This window comes from Zalophus californianus, chromosome 11, assembly GCF_009762305.2.
Source record: "Zalophus californianus isolate mZalCal1 chromosome 11, mZalCal1.pri.v2, whole genome shotgun sequence".
NCBI classification, from domain to species: domain Eukaryota; kingdom Metazoa; phylum Chordata; class Mammalia; order Carnivora; family Otariidae; genus Zalophus; species Zalophus californianus.
This window is the reverse complement of record NC_045605.1, coordinates 38,302,696-38,325,090: the sequence shown is the minus strand read 5'-3', so window position 1 is coordinate 38,325,090 and position 22,395 is coordinate 38,302,696. Positions and strand designations below refer to the sequence as shown.

At 37.6% G+C, this 22,395-nt stretch overlaps 1 protein-coding gene across 5 annotated transcripts in view; it reads right to left on the bottom strand.

Moving 5' to 3' along the window:
• Positions 1–3,813: 3,813 nt before the first annotated feature.
• Positions 3,814–22,395, bottom strand: part of MRE11 (MRE11 homolog, double strand break repair nuclease) — a 78,493-nt gene continuing 59,911 nt past the window's right edge. For 2 of the 5 annotated variants that reach the window (XM_035722916.1, XM_035722917.1), the window contains exons 17-20: positions 20,970–21,028; positions 18,504–18,571; positions 10,151–10,229; positions 3,819–6,947 (exon numbers count right to left, since the gene is read on the bottom strand). In XM_035722916.1, the coding sequence (XP_035578809.1) occupies positions 6,894–6,947; positions 10,151–10,229; positions 18,504–18,571; positions 20,970–21,028 (260 nt within the window). In that variant the 3' untranslated portion in view covers positions 3,819–6,893. Of the gene's footprint in view, positions 6,948–10,150; positions 10,230–18,503; positions 18,572–20,969; positions 21,029–22,395 lie in introns of all 5 variants that reach the window. The other 3 variants (XM_027579870.2, XM_035722918.1, XM_035722919.1) reach the window with 3 other exon arrangements.

Genomic DNA, 22,395 nt, shown 5'->3' with positions numbered 1-22,395 from the left:
TAATGTCATGTCTTAGAGCCTCACACAGTGCCCAGACAGGGGAAATGGTCATATATATTGTGATAGACACTGGACCTGCAGTCAGATAACCCAGGAAGCAAGTCTTAATTTTTCTGGGTACTCCCTTTTGCTATCTAGTAGGATCCTGGGGCATATCTAAGTTTTCATCATAGAAAATTATATAAACCTTCATCTTCTAAACTCAATGTAAAACCTACCTTCTGTGAAAATATCTGACTTTGTTGCTAGTTAACAACTTAAAATGAGGATTTCTTCATTAGGTCTCTGAAGGGGCAAAGAGAAGATAGGATTCCTCTAACAGGTGGAACCATGGAGTTCATGTTTCAAGGAGATTTTCTGTAATCCTACAAGTTGAGTCATATTTCCTAGCACAAGCTCTAATTCTATGTTCTTAATTGCTATTGAGCTGTTTTTTCTACTTCTCTTTTATTTCTGCTGTGTGTTTCAAATCAGATCCTTAGAAAATGAAAGAAAATTAAGCATGGTATCTAAGCCATTTGATTAATACTGCATCTTATAGAGGGAGGAAGGATGTTTCCTGGGTTGTTTTTTTTTTTTAATAATACCAAGTAAAAATTATATTTCTAGAAGGCATCACTGGATCTGCAACTCATTTTCACAGGATGTAAGCAATAGCTATTGTTGATCCTACACTCCTGAAAAGTGCTTTAAGTTTTTTTTTTTTTTAATGTCACTTCAGGTCATTAGTTTTGAGCACCAGAAGAAAAGTTGTCTTTTCTCATATTAATTTTGTGCTGATTTCTATTTTAGTTAGTACAACAATAAAGATAAATTCTAGCAATTACGGTTGAAAATTCAGCTTGCAGGCAGTGGAATCAAGGAAGTCTGTGGTGTTTGAAATATGATGATCATATTTCTCTGAGGAAGAGTTATACACAGTCAAGTAAACAAGTCAGATCTAAATGTAAAAGTCAGATCCTTACCAACCTGGAATTAAGGGCTTACCAGTAATAAAATCTACTTTAAATTGTGTGGGGAAGATGACCACACTATTCATACTACACCTAGAAATTTAACTGCTAAATGAAGGATCTTAGCAGCAAGTGACTTCAAACTATAAGCATACAAAAAGAGAGTAGGAGTAAACTCTTCTATAACTTGGGTATAGAGGCAGACTTTCTAACTATTTAAGTCCAGATGGCAAAAAAAAAAAAGTAGGACTAATTAAACTAGTGCATTGCAAAAAATACTATAAGCAAAATCAAAATACAAATAACAAATTGGAAAAAAATGGCATTATTAGACAAAGGGCTAAAATCCTTAATGTTTTTTTTAATCCACAGAGAAAAAGGACTATATACCTTAGAAAAATGGACAAAACACATGAATTTGGTGGCAATTCACCGAAAAAGGATACAAAAATGACCCTTAAACATGTTTTTACAAGTTTTTCATTCATAGTAACAAAAATGCAAACTAAAACTACAGTGAGAATGGTACCACCTCTATGGTAGAGAATTTGGCAATGTTTAATAAACTACATATACATTTACTCTTTCACCCAGTAACTCCCAACTTCTAGGAATTTACTCTTTGAGATATACTTCCAAAAATGTCAAAATACTAACATGTGAGATGAGTATTACTGCATTATTTGTGTAATTGTAAATGTTGTAACTACTTAAATACCCAAATATGAGAGAATGATAAGTGAAAACTATGGTATTTAAACTCAATGGAATACTATGTAGCTATGAAAAAAAGGATCTTTGTAAAATGACAGAGAGTGATTTCCAGAATAGATTATTGGGGGTGGGAGGGAAGAGCACACACACACACACACACACTTTTTGTGTAAGAAGGGAAAAGTAAAAAATACACAAAACTGTTTATTATAGCAAAAAGAAATGCAGAAAGGGTAAACAAGAATGAAATTATTTACCTACAGCTGGTAGAGCAGAAAGGAGTGAAAGGGATAGGGAAGGGAGAAAAGATTTGAGTACACATTTAGAATGGTTAGACTTCTGGAAGTATGTAAATGTTCTACATATTAAAAAAATAAAATTAAATCCTGGACTAGAGGGAAAATCATGCTATGTAAGGAAATTGGGACAGCTGACAAAATTGGAATATGGACTATAAAGTATTAAAAAATAAAAATTTTAAAAATTAAAAAAATAAAGTATTAAATCATTGTTAAATTTTCTGGAAGTCTAACTGCACTGATGTCATGTAAGACAACATCCTATTCCTAGGGAATATACATTAAGTATTAGGGGTAAAGGAGCATTACTCCTTGAAACCTACTCTCAAAAGACTGAAAAAAATTTTTATATGTGTGTGCATATTCACATCTGAATGAGTACGTATGTATGTAATATACACACATATATGATTTTTTAAATGACAAAATGTTAAAAATTAGTAAACTACGTAAAAGGTAAACAAGTTCTCTATTATTCTTGCAAATCTTCCACCAAATTCAGTATTATTTCAAAATAAAAATTTAGAAAAACATGATCTAGGGGTGCCTGAGTGGCTTAGTCAGTTGAGTGGCTTAAGTCAGTTGAGTGTCTGCCTTCAGCCGAGGTCATGATCAAGCCCCAAATAGGCTCCCTGCTCAGTGGGGCATCGGCTTCTCCCTGCCCCTCTCCCACTCATGCTCTCTCTTTCAAATAAATACGTAAAATTTTTTTAAAAATAAAAAAAACCCAAAAACCCATGATCTAGCTTTAAGCCATGACTAAAACTCTATCGAGATTGGGATGTTAAACCATTGGGAGCTTTTGTCTACGATGGATGGATAGATGGATTGACTGATTTCAGTATTTATAGTAAGACATTTTAGTAAATGTAAAACGGATACCTTCATTTTATGCGTCCTATTTCCAGACTGTCACAGGACCCACAGAAATGCAGTTGTGCCTCTCACCCTATTAAGCAATGGCTTTTTGCCTTTGGTAATTTGCTCCAAGTCCAGATACACCCTGTAATCAACTCAAATGCAGTAATAGGTAGACTGGATTTACATTTATATGCTTACAGTTGAGCCAATACTGATTTTTAAATACAGTAAACATGAAACCTTTGAAACTAAACAGGAAATGTGATCAAGGGTACTTAATGCAGTAGTGTTGGTGTCTCCACATGAATTATCAGGACTGTAGAGTGGCTCTAAGAAGCAGAAGAGTGTGGCCTCGGTCAACCAGCCTGATACGCACCGCGCTTCCTTCAGTTAATCAACTATTACGTGCCGTCACTGGCCAAGAGCCCTCTGAAAATCATTCACTACTTTTGATGGCAAGGCACACAGATTGAACATTCTTGCATTTGACCCAAATGGAATAGTAACATTTCAATTATGCATTGAAAAGCAGTACAGTCATCCTTCAAAACAGACAATGGTGGTTTAACTAAAAGAGGTTGACAAATCGGATGTGGAAACATCAGGATGTCAAGTACCAAGCTGAAAATACACCTTGATATAAGGACTAAAATATTTGACTACATAATTGGGGGTTCTAATTCAACAATTTTTGTCAGTAATCATGCTAAAGCAATTGCAGAAATATGTAGCTAACTGTTGGGAGTTAAGTCTGGGGAGAGGATTACAGGGAAATACATTTTTAATACATATTCCAACGTTTGAATTTTAAAGAATAAATATACATTGCCTTTATAATTTAAAAACTGTATTTAAACTATAATTTGAATCTAGTGAAGTGTCACAGTCAAGATATACAAATGTGCTGGCAATAGCAAGCTGTGTGAACTGGCTTTACAGAAATCAAACTAAAATTCTAGTATCTTCAGACTTAGCTAATAAACAATGACTTAAAAAGTATTAAAAGGGATAAGCAAATGACAAAATGCAGACATTTTTCATTCAAGAATATGGAAGCTCTTTGGACTTAAAACACAAACCTTTATTCTATAAAACTTTTACAATAATCTTAATGGTAATTAGCTTTAAAAAGTTACAGAACACCATGAATTAAATGCATGATAGATTGAAAAATCAGATTACACTGGGGTAAGTTATTTTTAAATATAGTACATTTCAAAAGACAAATTTTACAATGGGAAACTTTTTAATTTTTCTAATAAAGGGTTTTTCTCTTTGAAAGTTTCTTCTTGAACCATTATTTGTAAAATTTATCAATTTCCTTAGTAACAGGCAGAGCCAGGTGAAATATGTAAAGCAATTTACATCTAAGATTAGAAGGCTAATTTGGTATTACTGCATAGGCTTAGTATTATTGCATAGGTTCCAAATTTACTGCAAAACTATACTAACTTCCTCCTTTCAGATTTGCTGTTGCATCATCCTATTTGCCATCTAACAGTGGAAGCACCACCTTGTGGCAAAAATAAGAGCTTCTCAAAGACAGAAGTCAAGACTGGTTATCCAGAGGAGAGGGGAGAACATGCAGCAGGCTTCCAGGGCACTGGAGATCGTCTAGTTCTTGACCTGCACAGAGGTGCCATGAGTACTCACCTTATAATTCTTTATTAAACCACATGACTTTTCTGTTTTTGTACTCTGTAATTTTAAAAGTTTAGGGGAAAGAAAAATGGTTTCTATGGACCTGATTTAAGTCATATGCCTAAATGCTTGAACTTTCTAAGCACCAGTCATACTTCCTAGAATTTCCTAGAACTACAATGCATTCTTAACCTTGTAAATGCACTGCTATATTTTTGTGATAGGAACAAAACACCAGAAAGGGGTATATTCTTTTGGGAAATGATGGAAGGATTTTTTCCCTCAATGTTTTCATCACTGCTCTCTCGGCCTCCAAGAGCAACTGCAGGTGTTCTGCGATCATCTGGAATCACCTATACACACCTGAAAATGTCTGAAAACCCAAAAAACCCTAGATTTTATGGCATCGATACAGAACAGCAAGGCTCTATGGCATATTTAACTACATTAACAATATTCCATCAGAAAGGATTTTCTTTCACATTTTATTTACCATATTGAAGCGACACAAACTGTTAACAAAATGACTTGGATTTGCTGAGAATTTCACTTCTCTAATTGCCATGGAATCACCTTTCCTAGGAGCCATCGGTATGACATTTAGTACCTTTGTCATACCATGGAGCAATTTTTAGAGGAAAAAGTCTTTTTTTTCGCAAGAACTTTGTCAGCATGCTTTCGTGACTGTCTCCTACATTTCCCAGATGCCGCCACCCAAGCCTGCTCCCACTGTACATGGAAAGCAACTCTCACTCCTGGCTTCACTGCTGCTGGGAACAGTAAAGATGTTGGGACAGGTACCTGAAAATATTTCACAGGCCAATGCCTTTGCTGAGTTAATGCTGTCTGCTCACTTAATCTCTTTGCTCAAGTTGGGTACAGAAATTTTTTTTTTTTTAAATTTAAAACACGTTTCATCCCAATTTATCCCACAGAATGTTATATCCCAGTTCTTGACCGAGGCCATTTCCCCAAGGGCTATAATATGGAGAGAGCCACTATGCAAATGTTCTTTTATAATTTGACATAGTCCAGGTGTGACCATGCCAGTAATCATGAATATTGCTCAGTCAAGTGTTTAATTCTGCAAATGAAGAAATGTCAGGCTGTTGTACCACCAAGACCTGTGACTTCCCTAAGGAGTCTTTAAATATAGCTACCTCAGAGATGAAAAGAAGAAATAACTCAGGGGGTGTTTTAACAGTCTAAAGATGGAGATGGAATTATTGAACTTAGATCTGAAGAGGTCAAATTACGTCCCCCTCCCCCCGAACTCAAGTAAAGAAATACAAGCTTGCCCACAGCCGTATCCCCTGAACGTGCCTGATTGCAGAAGCTAAGCAGGGTCAGGCCTGGCCAGTACTTGGATGGGAGAAAATATGGGCTTGACAAAGCTGCTTCATTAAGATTTCTGGAACTGGCCATGTCCAATGTTAAGATAAAATATTATTAATATGAAATTTTGGCATTCAGAGTCCACAGAAATTATATTTCAATATCTTAATCTAATATAATGCTCAACTGATCACTCTATCTAAAAAAGTGCAATATTTTCTAAGGAAAATACGGTTAAGAATAGGTTTTTTTTTTTTTTAACACTTTTCCTTGTAGAAATAGATGAGAAAGCTCTAAGTAAGAGAAGAGAGAACCATAAAGAATGAAGAAAATGACTAAAGGGAACCCAATGGGAATACAATCTTTTAAAAATCTGCTACAACTAAAATCAAAAGCTTAATAATTCTGAGATTTTTCTATTTTTTAATACAAATATGTCTAATTTTCAAAGCATAAGATACTTCTAACATTCAAAGTCTCAGTGGCTGAACTATCACAAGCTTTAGAAAAAGAACAATACAGAGTAATGAACAGCGAGCGAGCTTAGGCACAGTTTCACAAAAATTATTTTACCTTCAGGAAATCCAGAATCTCTAGAAATTATTAAAATTATAAAGGGGTGAAATTTTATAAGCTCTTTTCCTCAACTTCAGCTAAACGTAACTACATTAAAATAGTCATAGTTTTTGATCATGAAGCAGAAATATATAGTGATAGACTTCTTTTAATCCCTACTCTCAAGAATGGTATTTAAGCAAAGCCCTCATTCAGTAAGACATACACTAATAGGTGTAAAGAAAATAACATTCTGATTTTATAGAGCAGCCCCAGGTAATGTTAACAACTAGATTTAAAAAATAAGGAGAACCAATGTTATTCTGTATGTTCTTGAGCTGGGAAGCTTCTCAAAGGAGTCATGTTCAGGAAATGATACTCAAAAACATAAATTCTTATACTTTATAAATTTCCCTGTTAAGTCTCCTTCAAATTCTTTAGTTAACAGCAATATTTTAAAAATCTTCAACTGTAAACTCTTAGCTTGCAATGTTTTGATTTTTCCTGAATCTTGAAAACTTCAAAGTTATATTAATTATCTTCTGTTTCTTCTTAAAGAACTCATGTTCATAAAAGGATCATCGTCATCCTGAAATGACATACAAATGTTATGTGAGTGACCGTTCCGTGCTTCACTCAGACAAGATAGACAAGCTCGTGGGTAAACAACAATACCAGTAAAAGCCATTTCCTCCTTTCACATGACATAGACTTTCATTGTTCTATTTCCTTTATGAATATGAATAGTCTGTTCATTTATCTTTTCCTCCCTTCCCTAGTAGCTATTTCACCGTGGAAGTAAGTCAATTCAATTCTTAGGAAGCACTGAAAATAACTGATCCTGATATATTTATGTGTGTGTGTGTATGTACCCTACAATAGATACCATATACATTTCTCTCAATTATTAACCTTAATAGAGGCAAATAAGGTATGGTAAGCCAGGAAAATTAATACTTTTCAAGTCATTTCTGTTTGCTTTTTGAATAGGTTTTTTTCCAATTACATTTTATTACTGGTGTTACCTAATGTTCTGGAAACTCACCCCCCAAAATAATGAAGGCACATGACCTAACTCAGAAATAGCTATAATTTTTATTTCCTATTACCCATTTCATGCCAGCAGCAGACAGCTACTCTCAGACAGCTGCAAAAAGCACCAAGCAAATCAAATTCTTTCAAATCTCTTTCTGGAAAAAGAAGCCATATGAAAGAGTTCTCATGCTGGAATGAGGCTGAAGATTATATGCACAGTAAGAGCAGGCAGGAATATCAGATATTAGAACTAGCAATTTGCTTAAAGAGTAGGAAAATTAACAAATCTCAGATAAGCCCCAATTATAAAATTTAGATGAGGATAACTTAAAATTGATTTTTATGTATTCTCCAGTTAAATATTCAGGGAAAGCAAATTTGTCTGTAAATTTTTTCTTTTTCTTTTTTAATTAATTTATTTGAGAGGGAGAGAGAGCAAGAGACCACAAGTAGGGGGAGTGGCAGAGGGAGAGGGAGAAGCAGGCTCCCCACTGAGCAGGGAGCCCGATGCAGATCATGACCTGAGCAGACACTTAACCGACTGAGCCACTCAGGCGCCCCTGATTTATGTTTAAGACATTGATAAAAAGGGGTAATTATTTGGTGTTAAGCTTTGTTGGTGATATCACCATCAACACATTCAAATGTTGGCTAAAATAACTATCTCTAGTGAGAAATGAATGCCTTGAAAAATACAAACTCACATTTATTCATTTTCTGCTATTAACAAAGGCAGAACTTATTAAAAACCAGAGATAAATCCAACTTGAGGCATAATAATTTGCTAGTTGTTTTCCTTTGCAGTTAACATGAATTATATACAAATCTTTAACATTTAACATGTCTATCTAGATGTTTGGAATGAACAAATGAGTCCACAACTGCTTGCTTCCCTCCTCGAGGCAATATGTGAGTATCTCACAGGGAGACTGAGCTCATGCTACTGTTCTTCTCTGCAGCCTAAACTGCTGGTGAGTCCTCTCCTCAAGCTGGTTCAAAACCACAGCTGGGATACAGGAACATGACAGCAACAGCTGAAGCTCAAAAATGAAAGGTGTGAGTCACATGCTATGGCAGGGATGAACCTGTAGGACATTATACTAAGTGACATAAGACAGTCACTAAAAAGATAAATACTGTGACTCCACTTACAGCACTGTATCTAAAGCAGTCCAATTCAGAGAAACAAAAATTAGAATGGTGGTTACCAGGGGCTGGGAGGAAAGGGAAATGAGGAGTTGTTCGATGTGTGGATATTTTTAATTCTGGAAGATAAAAAAATTCTGGAGATCTACTGCACAACGAAGTGAATATACTTCACACTAGAGCACTGCACACTGAAAAATGTTTAAGATGGCAAGTTTTTTTTTTTTAAGGATTTTATTTATTTATCTGAGAGAGACTGGGAGAGTGAGAGAGAGAGCATGAGCAAGGGCAGAGGGAGAAGGAGACTCCTTGCTGAGCAGGGAGTCCAATGTGGGGCTTGATCCCAAGACCCTGGGATCATGACCTGAGCCAAAGGCAGACGCTTCTTGGACTGAGCCACCCAGGTGCCCCTAAGATGGCAAATTTTACACCATATGTTTGTACCACAATTAAAAAACTTTTTAAATAAAAATAAAGAAATGGGGTGCCTGGGTGGCTCAAGTCGGTTAAGCATCTGCCTTTGGCTTAGGTCATGATCTCAGGGTCCTAGGTACAGCTCCCTGCTCAGCAGGGAGCCTGTTTCTTCCTCTCCCTGTGCCCCTCCTCCCTGCTTGTGCTCGCTCTCTCCCTCAAATAAATAAAATCTTTTAAAAAATTCAAAAAAGGGGCGACTGAGTGGCTTAGTCATTAAGCATCTGCCTTTGGCTCAGGTCATGATCCCAGGGTCCTGGGATCAAGCCCTGCATCGGGCTCCCTGCTCTGCGGGGAGCCTGCCTCTCCCTCTCCCACTCCCTCTGCTTGTGTTCCCTTTTTCTCTGTGTCTCTCTCCGTCAAATAAATAAATAAAATCTTTAAAAAATAAATAAATTAATTAAAATTAAAATTAAAAATTAAAAAAACAAAATAAATAAAAATAAAGAAATGAAAGGGGTTATAGACCTAAGAAAAACATGTTAAAGCAATTCAACAAAAACTAGCAAAGGCCCTTCAACTGGCTGCCGTGGACGAACAGGAAAGGCCAGGCTTTAACGCAGCTGAACCAAAGGATGAGTAAAGCCAAGAGGCTAGTTCTGAGTCCGCCTCTTCCTATTCCTTCTCATTCAGTTTAGAAGAGATTCGATAGTTTTCTGGTCCAGACAGAAACTGGAGTTTCTTTCACACATCCTGCCATGTGGCACCTTCAGTCAATATCTGAACCCCTCTGTAAATGAAAATCACCACCATGTACCCTTTTGTATATGAAATGTATAAAGCATATGGTAAGTACTTAATAAATATTTTATTAAAGTGACACTAAAAACTTCTAGAATATCATCACCACTTCTTCAAATACAAATGACAGAAGCTGAGAAAAACTATTCTGATCCACGATTAACAGGGCAAATTAAGTTAAGAATTGAGTGAATATCCATTGGCAGGCCTTTTTTATCTGAGTATTTACATTTACTCAACAAATGCTACTTGTGGACTCAACATTAAGTACAGTTCAAAGGAAGGTTATCAATGTAAGTATTTAAAAAAAATAATTTCCAGCAACTAGCTTAGCAGTCCTTACTTCAATTTTATAAACAGCTAAAAATTGATGAATATTTAACAATATTACTTTATTACCTCATCTGATTCAAAATCGACCCCTTTAGCTATTTGGCTCTGGGACATGCGCTTGCTTGATGATGATGTGCTCGACCACCTGAGGCAGAAACATGGAAAAAAACAAAGAAAACGAACCAGAGGATTCATAAGCCGTTTTAAGCTAAATTTTTCATTCTAGTAGCAGCCATGAATAAAAATAGCTAATACCTTCCCTTCAACCTATGTTAGAGACAGTAAAAACTTAATGGTGAGGAAAAGGACTCTGGGGCCAGGGTCTGAATTCCAGCTTTGTCTTTACTGGCTATGTGGCTTCAGGCAAGTTACTTAGCCTCTCTGCCTCAATTTCCTCATCCATAAAATGAGGATAATAATAATGTTTTAGAGATTTACTGTGTTAATATACGAGATCAGTGCCTGACATATATTCAGTACTACACTGATCCTTATTATTATAGTGCTTAGCATATATTAACATGCATCTATCATCCCCCACTCCTGAAAACTGTTAACATTGAAATATTTGTATTTAAGTACCAGTTATGTTTCTGTAACAAGATAAAGAGATTTCAGGGCAGGCTCACTGCTTTCTAGGGTTACCTCACTGTTTGTATTATTCGTGTTCAATCCAAATCAAATAGCAAATATATACTGAGTGCTTGCTCTTTTCCAGGTACTCTATAGGCCCTGCGAAACATCAGCGAAAGATCATGATTCCCATCCTTATGAAGCTTATTAACTTGTGGTAATGGAACTCGTATTCGTATGTCTTTTTATCAGTAGGAATTCTAAACCCTCTTAGATCAGGCCACTGCAGCCTATCCAGCCGGCCTGGTTTTTTACTGCCTATGAACTAAGAATGGTTTTCCCACTTTGCAATGGGGTACATTTAAATGGTTATACAAATACCTACATGATATCCTCAACTTTGCCTCTTGGTCTGCAAAGCCTAAAATATTTACTATCTGGCCCTTTAAGAAAGTTTGCTGACTCCTGTCTTAAATGAAAGCAGCTTGTAAATTCTTAGCTAATAATTTATTACCATGCTTTGGGATGTTATAGCGAAAGAAGTATGTCTGAAGGTCTTGTCTGGACAAGTAGGTTGAGAATCAAGAGGTCATGTGTCAGAAGGAAAGAAAAAAACCACAGGTTCATCTACATAAAAGTAAAGGACTGGAGGATCTATCAGGCAAACGTGATGGGCAACAAGGCTTTAGAAGTAGAGATCAAGGAAACTGATCAAGTGATCCATCTGGGGCGTGCCCATCTCTCTATACTTGACCTAAGCAGGAACTGGTCAGTTGTTGACTTGTTTCTCTCTGTGACAGGAAGAAGCAGATCATTAAGAGCATAGAGCCACAGTGCGAAGGTGGCAAAGTTAAGTGAATGTGTTCTTCTTGGGGGTTGGGCAAAGGGGGGGGTTTACGGAAGGAAACACCACTGAGACCTGACTCTGCTTCTGATGACTCCCCAAATAACCAATAGGACCCAGAAACAAGCCAGTCATCTATGATGGACAGTGGCTCATCTGATCATAGCAAGAGTCCTAAGTTCTACATCAAGAAACCCCACAGACCTACAGATCTCATCTGCAAAGGATCCCCTATCCTTAGAAATCAACAGTGGGGAGGGAAAGAAATTCTGATTTGCTGGGTCGAACAAATGGGCCTTGTCCTGGATATGAGAAAGGGTTTGATTAGGTTCATGTGGATGGCTAAAATAAACAGGGTGTGTCAAACTGAGCGCCAAGAGCTGTAAGTTTTCTACCTTTTTGTTCAGATATCATTTGGGGTCATAAATTAGAGGTCCCGTCTAGAGATGTTCAGCCAAGAAGTCCGTTGTAGCAGTGTTCTAAGCACAAGGTAACATGTTAAATTGGCTTCATATTGTATCTGGCACATAACAGGTGCCGCAAAAATGTGAGCTCCCCACCACTCCAAGGTTGAACAGAATCCTCTCAATCTCCGCTCCCCCTGCCCCCCCCCATGGGGCTGGGTCTTCAGTTTATCTGCCACCTCTATAAAACCTAAAGGGTCCTCTTATTCCCAGTGCAAGGACAAAGTTTGGACAACTTTTCCAGGGAAAATAGGCTTTCTGTTACCTGTCTGGCAGAAGGGAGTTTTACAACTGGAAGTTACTTCCTTTTTCATGTTAACTGCTGGGCATATTAATGCTTTTATTGCTTACCATTCCTCCTATTATTCTTGCTCCATTTTCCCTAGCCTGTTATTTAATTTATTTAATAAACACAGAGCTGTTACTGTGTGTCAGGCACTGTACTTAGCACTTTATAAATATTAACCCACTTAAATCTCATAACCCTATGGGGTAAATATTATTATATTCTTTTTACAAAACGAGGATACCGAGGCAGAGAGAAGTAAAAAAAACTTGTATAAGGACCATACCTAGTAAGTTGCAGAGCTTAAGTACTGTAAATAATCAAAATAACCATATAAACCATGCCATTAGTAAGTAATTCTTCAAAACCCGCCTAAATTGTGTCATTCAGTTGCTGTCATCAGAAACTACAAATCTACGGTGGCTGATTTCAGATCTGCTGCCAAAATGTTAATTTCTAAATTGCCTTTCATCATTTAAATGATGATGCAGGTGATGCATGATGCAATTCTAAATTGCCTGCACAATGGTTTGAGAGGTGAATCTATTATGCTAACAAGCAACAGCAGAGACAGGTCTGGAGCAGAATGCCTGGATGTGTGACTAGCTGGGTCACTGTAGGTAAGTCACTTCACCTACTTGCTTCCAAGTGCCTCACTTTCTTCCAGGGGAAAAATGAGGATAACATAGTTACAGCTTCATCTCCCTCCTGGGGTGCATGTGAATACCCCACAAGCTAATTCACATGTAAAGGCTCAGAAGAATAAACAACTCAGTTATTTTTATTACCTCACCAGTAAGTAAGAAAGCAACATTTTATTCTACTGAAAAGCAGACAACCCCAAATGGTAACAAAATCAAGATATTTTTCTTTAATACCCTTAAAATATATGTCAAACATACTAAAATAGTATTTTCATTAGTTCCAATAATGAAAAATAAGGACCTCATGCAAGCTAAAGTTCTATATTCCTCTCAACTACTGATGCACAACTGGGGGAAAAAAAACCTCAGAAAGCTACACCTGTTCTTGTTTGTGTGTGTTTTTACTCACAAAGACAAAAATGACCCAACAAGTACAAAAGGGACTCTCTTCCTTCAATGGACATATTCTGATATTCTTTCAATAAATCTTCTTTTCCCCAAGCAAATGTGAGTTAGGTTTCTATTGGACCAAAGAACCAAAGGAGGCCTGATTAATATAGGACTCAAGTGTAAGACAGTAACTCAAGACTGAGAAATTCTATCCCAATTATCCTCAACTATGGACCACAAAAACACAATCTGACTCGCATCTGAGCCTGTCTTGGTATTCTGCGCTCCCAGTTTTACCAAGGCAGGCACTGGCTTTGGTAACTCTATACTCTTCTGGGTCTTTCTCACTGCTTCTACTTTTCCTAAATTCTAAAGGTTAAAACCCAGGTACTGGAACACAAGCCCTCTTTTCTCTCTACCTTCTCTTTTAAGGTGATCAGTCCATTCCAATGATTCAAGTTAAGTATTCGTGTATCAGTTATATGTTGTTGAGAAGTAAATTTAGGTGTCATTCAAACCTCTTTATATGAACTCTGGACTCATATATCCAATTGCCTACAACCACCCCCCCCATATAAATTTCACAGGCATTTCAAACTTTCCACGTCTAAAGCAGAACTTTTGATTATCTGCCTATCATCCTTTATAAAAATCTGTTTCTCTTCTTTTATGTCTTTCTCAGTGTATGGCACCAAGTGTTCAAGTAGGAAACCTGGAAATCAACCATGATACCTCGTTCTCCCTCACTCCAAATATTCAATACATCCCCGACTTCTGCCATGTCTACCTCCCAATATACCCCGAAACCGCCTATTCTCTCCCTTTCCCCTGCTACTGCTCTGGTGCAAGCCTCTGTCATCTTTTGGGGACTACCCACAGCACGCTCCTTTCAGGTTAGCCTACTTCTACCCTGCCTCCTGTACCACAGGGATCCTTTATAAACTTAAATCAGATGGTGCCACTACTCTCAAAATCCTTCCATGATTTCCCTGCATTTATAATAAAGTCCAAATACCTTACCCTGCTCAACTCTTCCTGCTTCATGATGTACTCCTGCCTTTCCTATTCGTATCTCAAATCCCTTCTTTTCCATGTTTTAGTTACTGGCTCCTAAACTACAGTAAACTTGTTTCTTTTTCAAGAGGCAAAGGATCTGTACTCAGAAAACTACAGAACACTTATGAAAGAAACTGAGGAAGACCCAAATAAATGGAAAAACATCCCATGCTCATGGATTGGAAGAACAAATAGTTAAAATATCTATGCGACCCAGAGCAATCTATACATTTAATACAATCCCTACCAAAATACCATCAATTTTTTTCCACAGAACTGGAAACAAATAATCCTAAAATTTGTATGGAACTAGAAAAGATCCCAAAATAGCCAGGGGAATGTTGAAAAAGAAAACCCAAACTGGTAGTATCATAATTCTGGGCTTCAAGCTCTACTACAAAGCTGTAATCATCAAGACAGTCTGGTACTGGCACAAAAACAGACACATAGTTCAATGGAACAGAACAGAGAACCCAGAAATGGACCCTCAACTCTATGGTCAAGTAATCTTCGATAAAGCAGGAAAGAATATCCAATGGAAAAAAGACAAATGGTGTTGGGAAAATTGGACAGTCACATGCAGAATGAAACTGGACCACTTTCTTACACCATACGGAAAAATAAACTCAAAATGGATGAAAGACCTCAATGTGAGGCAGGAATCCATCAAAATACTAGAGGAGAACAGAGACAGCAACCTCTGTGACCTCGGCCGCAGCAACTTCTTGCTAGACTTCTTGTCTCCAGAGGCAAGGGAAACCAATGCAAAAATGAACTATTGGGACTTCAACAGCATAAAAAGCTTTTGCACAGCAAAGGAAACAGTCAACAAAACCAAAAGACAACCTACAGAATGGGAGACGATATTTGTAAATGACTTATGAGATAAAGGGCTAGTATCCAAAACCTATAAAGAACTTATCACTCAACCCCCCAAAAAACAAAAAATCCAGTCAAGAAATGGGCAGAAGACGTGAACAGACATTTCTCCAAAGAAGACATACAAATAGCCAATAGACACATGAAAAAATGCTCAGCATCACTCAGCATCAGGGAAATACAAGTCAAAACCACAATGAGATACCACCTCACACGGGTCAGAATGGCTAAAATTAACTCGTCAGGAAATGACATATGTTGGCAAGGATGTGGAGAAAGGGGAACCCTCCTACACTCTTGGGAATGCAAACTGGTGTGCAGCCACTCTGGAAAACAGTATGGAGTTTCCTCAAGAAATTAAAAACAGAGCTACCCTATAACCCAGCAATTGCACTACTAGGTATTTACAAATATATATATATTTACAAAGATACAAATATAGTGATCTGAAGGGGCACCTGCACCCCAATGTTTATGGCAGCAATGTCCACACTAGCCAAACTATGGAAAGAGCCCAGATGTCCATCGACAGATGAATGGACAAAGAAGAGGTGGTATATATGTATACCACCTATATAGAGAGTAGTATATGGAATACTACGGCCATCAAAAAAAAAATGAAATCTTGCCATTTGCAACGACGTGAATGGAACTAGAGGATATTATGCTAAGTGAAATAGTCAATCAGAGAAAGATGATTATCATATGATCTCACCCATGTGGAATTTAAGAAACAAAACAAAGGATCACAGGGGAAGAGAAAAAATAAAACAAGATGACATCAGAGAGGGAGACAAACCGTAAGAGACTCTTAATCACAGGAAACAAACTGAGGGTTGCTGGAGGGGAAGGGGGTGGGGGGATGGGGGAACTGGGCGATGGGCATTGGGGAGGGCATGTGATGTAATGAACACTGGGTGTTACATTACGACTGATGAATCACAGACCTGTACCTCTGAAATCAATAATACATTATATGTTAATTAACTGAATTTAAATTAAAAAGAAAAAACAAACTAAAAAAAAAGAGAGAGAGAGACTCCATATGTGCTTTTCCCTCTGCTTTTTGTAAGGTCAAGTCTCTCAGTAAGATTTCAGCTTAAACGTGACCTCCTCAGACGCCTTCCCTGATCTCCCTTTCAAAGCAGATGTCTGTGGCCTGTGACATTACTCTTTATTGCTGCACCCTGGTAATTTTGTAGGGGCCAATGGCAGGCCACCCCAACATGGGTTACTTTGGCATGAAGATTATTTTGAGTTAAAAAGCAATAAAACTCAGGAGATTCAGGAAAAGTTCTTTACCTTCCCCTCAAATGCCTAAAAAGGATTTAGATACTGGACCTGTTCCAGGAAGAGAGCTATCACCATAGATAGGTAACTACATTATGGTATGAACTAGGTATAGTAGATAGGGAGGAACCCAGCAAGGCCTGTTTGATCAAAGTCCTCTCTGTCCTGATTCGGAGTGGCCCAGCAAACATTTGTTTACCAAGCATTTACTCTCTTTTATCTTCCTGTGAATTGCTTTCTTTCCAGTCGATGTCCAAGACCCCTACCCCCTTTCTCCTTAGTTCAGAAGGACATATATACCTCATTTTGTCCGTCTTTGGAATTTCCATGTTTGTGTGGATTCCCCCTATGGATGAAATTAACTTTGATTTCCTCCTCTTAATCTGTCTCATGTCAATTTGGTTCTTAGCCTAGCTAGAAAGATCTTGAAGGGCAGAAGAAATTCTTCCTCCCTGACAAATTATTTTAAATATTCTTACACACCTGTTGATCATCAGCCCAAACATTAGCTACCTTCTTTGTGAAGTCTTCAGTGACCTATTCTAGAAGACAGTGTCACTTCCCTTAGATTTCATTACTTGAGTAAAACATTTATCTTGTTGGATTATTAGTGCCTTGTAATTAGCATACTGTTAAAGTGGAAATTCCTCGAAGGAAGGAGACATTTCTTCCATTATTTCTACCCCCAGCTCCTAGCATAACATGTAACTGAACAAATAGGTGGCTGTGTAACTACACATACCCTTTTCCTAACAGAGACCCTTAATTCACAAAAAGCATATATTCTTAGTGGGGTCATTATCACACACGAGGAACAAAAACTGGTTCTAGGAGATGGAGTAGGTGAAAAATCTGAGATACTACAATGGTTTTGGCCTTTCCCAAGCTCAATCCTACCCAGCAAAATTTCATTCTTTAGCATTTAATTTCTCTTATTTTAATTAATTTAAATCAAATTTAATTTTTATCCTTAGGTAATGAAAACAAGGTTGAGATCATGAAAACAAGGGTGAGAAACACTGAGGTAGGGTTTTTTCTCATTCTCCCCCTTATTGCTAACAGCTCCTGCTTAGGCCATTACTCTTGGCTGTCTTTCTCCACCCCTCTGCTCCAGATGATTCCTATCTCAAAACCTCAGCTAAATGTTACTCCCTCTAGAATCCTTTTTCTTCTTCCATAGCCCATAATTCTTGCTCTGTTTTCTAAGCGCCTATGAGCACTCACACCAAGTCTGTATCATAAAATTTCACACATAATTATGTACTGACTCATCATCCTTTAATGGATTGAAATGTGTTCATCTCTCTTTTCTACTATAACTTATGTTGCCTAAAGGCAGTAACCATGTTAAAACATTTATTCTGTCCCCCATCAGACCTTACATAATGCTCACACAGAAAATCAGAGTTAAAACAAGTTCTTGATTATTTTCTTAAGTAGAAATTTTCATTAACTGAGCTTCAGTTAAGCAGTGTCCACCTAAAATACCAACACAGAAATGCTAACAGTGCATCAAGCCAAGCTTTACAGTAATAGCAAAAATGGCAAAAACCAAAAGGGGCAGGAAAAAGCATATGAGTGCTCCAAAGGCAGGAAAAGCCAATGTGATCCTGTCTTTAGTGTTCAGCACAGCACTCTGTGTAACTCGGTATGTAAAAATGTGATAATGAAGAAGAGAAGCTGAAATCAAATATTAAAAAAAATACAAAACTATTTTCTGTTAGAGAGAACACAGAACTCCATCAGGAAAATTCTTGAGTAATAAAGGCAAAAGGAAATAAATTACAGGTTAAGTTTCATTGAAAAACACCTGCAGTAATGCTGTATCACCTCTATGAACTAGCCCTTGCTCTATTTTTCACTTCTCTATTTACTTGACCAGTTGAAACTAAATCTATTAAACTTCTATGGCACAGAAAAACATATAGGTAGAATTCTGGATAATTTTAAATTTTTTCAGATGTTTCTTCTTGCAGAAAATCACTGCACCTACCTCTGTTCTGTTTTTGAAGTGGTAGGAAAAATGTCTTCTTCCATATCTGACTTATCCACCTCAATCACCTAAGGGAAAAACAAAACAGGGAAGAGTTTTTATGGGAATGGAATTTATCTGAATAAAAATAAATAGTTGAATTTCAAAAAAAAATTTTCAAATATAAAAAAAAAAAGTCAGAAAAAAGGGGGCAGAAACCAATTGTTAAAACTGAAGCTTTAGGCACCTGGGTGGTTCAGTGGGTTAAGCGTCTGCCTTTGGCTCAGGTCATGATCTCAGGATCCTGGGACCGAGTCCCACTGCATCAGGCTCCCTGCTCAGTGGGGAGTCTGCTTCTCCTTCTCCCTCTGCCCCTCTCTCCCTCCCTTCTGCTCATGCATACTGTCTCAAATAAATACGTATAATCTTAAAAAACAAACAAAAAACAAAACCTGAAGCTTAGCCTGACTTCCCTCCAATGTCACTCTTCAATCACAAAGGGTATTCTATACATGTCTGAGCTCACTTTTCTCCTGAACACCATGGCAGCCAGGGTACCTAGAGAAATATGCAGTTAGACGGGTGAATGACTCACACAACATCATGTGAAGACAGTGCCTGTGGCCCTCTTGGGTTTTAGTAAGGAGTCAGACCATTAGTGCTCCATTTCCAGTTTAAAATTAGGTATAAAACCATGTGGGAAGTACTGGATATCTATCTTTCTATTATATTTATCCCCGTTAAATATCATTTGTTAGTTTTAGGTCCCAGTAGAGATATTTGTGATTCTTTTTTTTTTTTTAAGATTTTATTTATTTATTTGTCAGAGAGAGAGAGCACAGCAGGGGGGAGTAGCAGGCAAAGGGAGAAGCACGCTCCCCAATGAGCAGAGAGCCTGGGATCATGACCTGAGCCTAAGGCAGATGCTTAACCAAATGAGCCACCCAGGAGCCCTGAGATATTTGTTATTCTTGGTTCTATCATCCAAAATACTACTTATCTCTCTACGTTTTGTGTTATCTGGACACTTAATACACACATTTGCTATGTCTTCAACTAGCGAATGAAGCCAAGGACAAAAGAGTGAAAAAAACAGCACCTGAGATCTCCCCCTCCAGGCTGACATTGAACTACTAATAAAAAATTGTTAAATGTAGTTGTCCAAGAAACTATGAACCCAGCTATTATTTCTGCATTTTGTCATAAAACTATCAGAAGACCGTCTTATGTACCTTGAAAGAATCAAATGTATTCAACACTCCTCCAATCTACCACTGTGTAACCACAATCAAAGAATGAAAAAAAAAAAAGCTAGTTTAGCACAACTTGTTCCTTTTGAACTCATGTTCCTGCCTTACAAGAGAAAAATCTAGAAAAGACACTACCTTGTAGATGTGCTAATTTTGCTTTTAGATGATCTGCAAGTGACAGCAGGTAATAGTTGAATGCAAATAATAAAATGGAGCTCAGGATAAAAGTTATTAGCACTGGCACCCACATACCAGCAACAACAGGAAGTGGGGGGAGATGAAGTTAAGGGAGATAAAAGGACAAAATGAGAATCAGAGCAGAGAAGTTTCCTGGAAAAGGGTCAATTGTGTCACATATTCAAGAGACGAAGTATGAAATTGGAAAAAACGCTGGTGGGGCAGGTCTGATACAGAACACGGATTCTCAACTGGAGGTGATAATAACTACTATTCTGGAAACTTATGGACATGTCTGGAGACATTTCTGATTGTCATAATTAGGGGGATTGCTACTGGCATTTAGAGGGTAGGGGATAAGATATTGCTAAAACCCTACAATGCAGACAACAGTCCCTCCCAGTAAGACTTACCTGGTCCAAGACTTACCTGGTCAACAGTGCTGCTACTGACAACCAAGACTTATCTGGTCAACAGTGCTGCTACTGAGAAACCCTGACACAGAATCAAGAGCACTGCCTTAGGCGTAAAGACATGTGGGTCTTGAAAGTAAGATAATACGAGCACCAAGCCCATATAAAATCTTGGAATCCAAAGGAAGTACAGAGGGCCTATGTTGAATCTAGAGCTTAAGACAGAGGTCCTTACATTCTGGCTGCTTAGTTTGTCTTGAGTCTAGCTCCAGCCATCAGCGAACAAGCCACAGTATTATGAGAGGGTAAGTAACAAAAGGAAACCAGATTTAAGTAAGACTTCTATACGTACTGAACTCCAATCTTCAATATTAATATTCCATGCATGGACCTTTTTGGCTTAACATTGTTATCCTTGAAAATATTACTGTAAACATTCATTTATGGATTTCTAATCATGAGATACAGTATTTAAAGAAAACAAAAATCCTAGAAGCCCTCAGTCTGGATAATCCATAAAATTCTCTCCAGCTTTAATGCTTCCCACTTTTTCCTTCTTTTATTTACTTTGTAGATTAAAGAATTGACAATTCATAATGCAGGGAATAGAAATTATTAACACACAACTATAAAACTTTTTATCTTACCTCTGAATTATTCTTAGCAGCAACATTTCGGGGCGGCTGCTGTCTTGCAGATTTAAAGGCTATAATGTGAAAGAATAAACATCCATTATGTTATTCTTAAAATAACAGAAAAATTTGTACATATTGTTAGCTAAAGATCTTGTAAGCTCTATCTGCAAAAATCCATGATGGCCAATTATAAAACATTTATATTTTTTAACATCTAAAGGGAGGTGGAAATATATGTTCAAATAAATCAATGCCCAGCTGCCAGTCTCCTGATTTCCTGGCTTATTCAAATATAATAACAGGTAACACTCATAAATACACCTACACTAAAAATATTTTATACAAACTACATGAAGGATAAAATCTGACCATCTAATGGATTAAACTCCAAATATATTCTTCTTTCCCTTACAGTTGGAAGTACCATTCCCTGTGGCTATATTAGGAACCCTGTGGTTCCAGGAAGAGCTTTCTTATTCTCCTCTACTTTGTTAGCCATATCAAAGGAAGAGTCCAGGGGGAATCCTAGAAAACAGTGTATCTTTTATGCTATGATAACACTTCTTTTAAATCCTTACATTTTAGCTTTAAAAACTTAGAAACAGGGGCGCCTGGGTGGCTCAGCGGTTAAGCATCTGTCTTTGGCTCAGGTCATGATCCCAGGATCCTGGGATCAAGCCCCGCATCGGGCTCCCCGCTCGGCAAGAGGCTTGCTTCTGCCTCTCCCTCTCCCCCTGCTTGTGTTCCCTCTCTCGCTGTGTCTCTGTCAAATAAATAAATAAAATCTTAAAATAAAACAAAACAAAAAAAACTTAGAAACATGAAGTTTAGCTAACCCTTTATTTTTTCCCATGTTAAAACAATGATACTGTGATCTTATAATAAGAAATATGTGTTTGGTCTTGGTCCCCATTTCTGGCAGAGCTCCTAAAACCCCAGGAAATTCCTAAGTACTAAGAGCCAGGAAAGTGACTTTTCTTAGGTTAATGGAGTGACTTTTGGACCAAACCTAAAACTGGGGGCTGGTTGCCAGAGGAACCAACCAGGAAATCCGGAAATGAAGGTTGGAACTGTCTCATCCCATGATTTCCATGGAGACAGGAGGTTGAATCAATCGCCAATAGCCAAAGATTCAATCAATTAATGGTAATGAAGCTGCACAGAAACCCAAAGGAAGGGTTTGGTGAGCTTAGAGGTGGTGAACCAGACTGCTTCCATACGCCAGGGTGCTGGCCCCCAAACTCTCTGAGGATACAATTTCTTTGTCTGCGACCTAGCTTTTGTATCTCTTCACTGGCTGCTGATTTGTATCCTTTGTAATAAACCAATAAATTTAGTGAATAAACTAGTTTCCTGAGTTCTGTGAGCCGCCCCAGGAAATTAATTAAACCCGAAGAGGGAATTAGGGGAAACTGATTGATAGCCAGTCAGTCAGAAG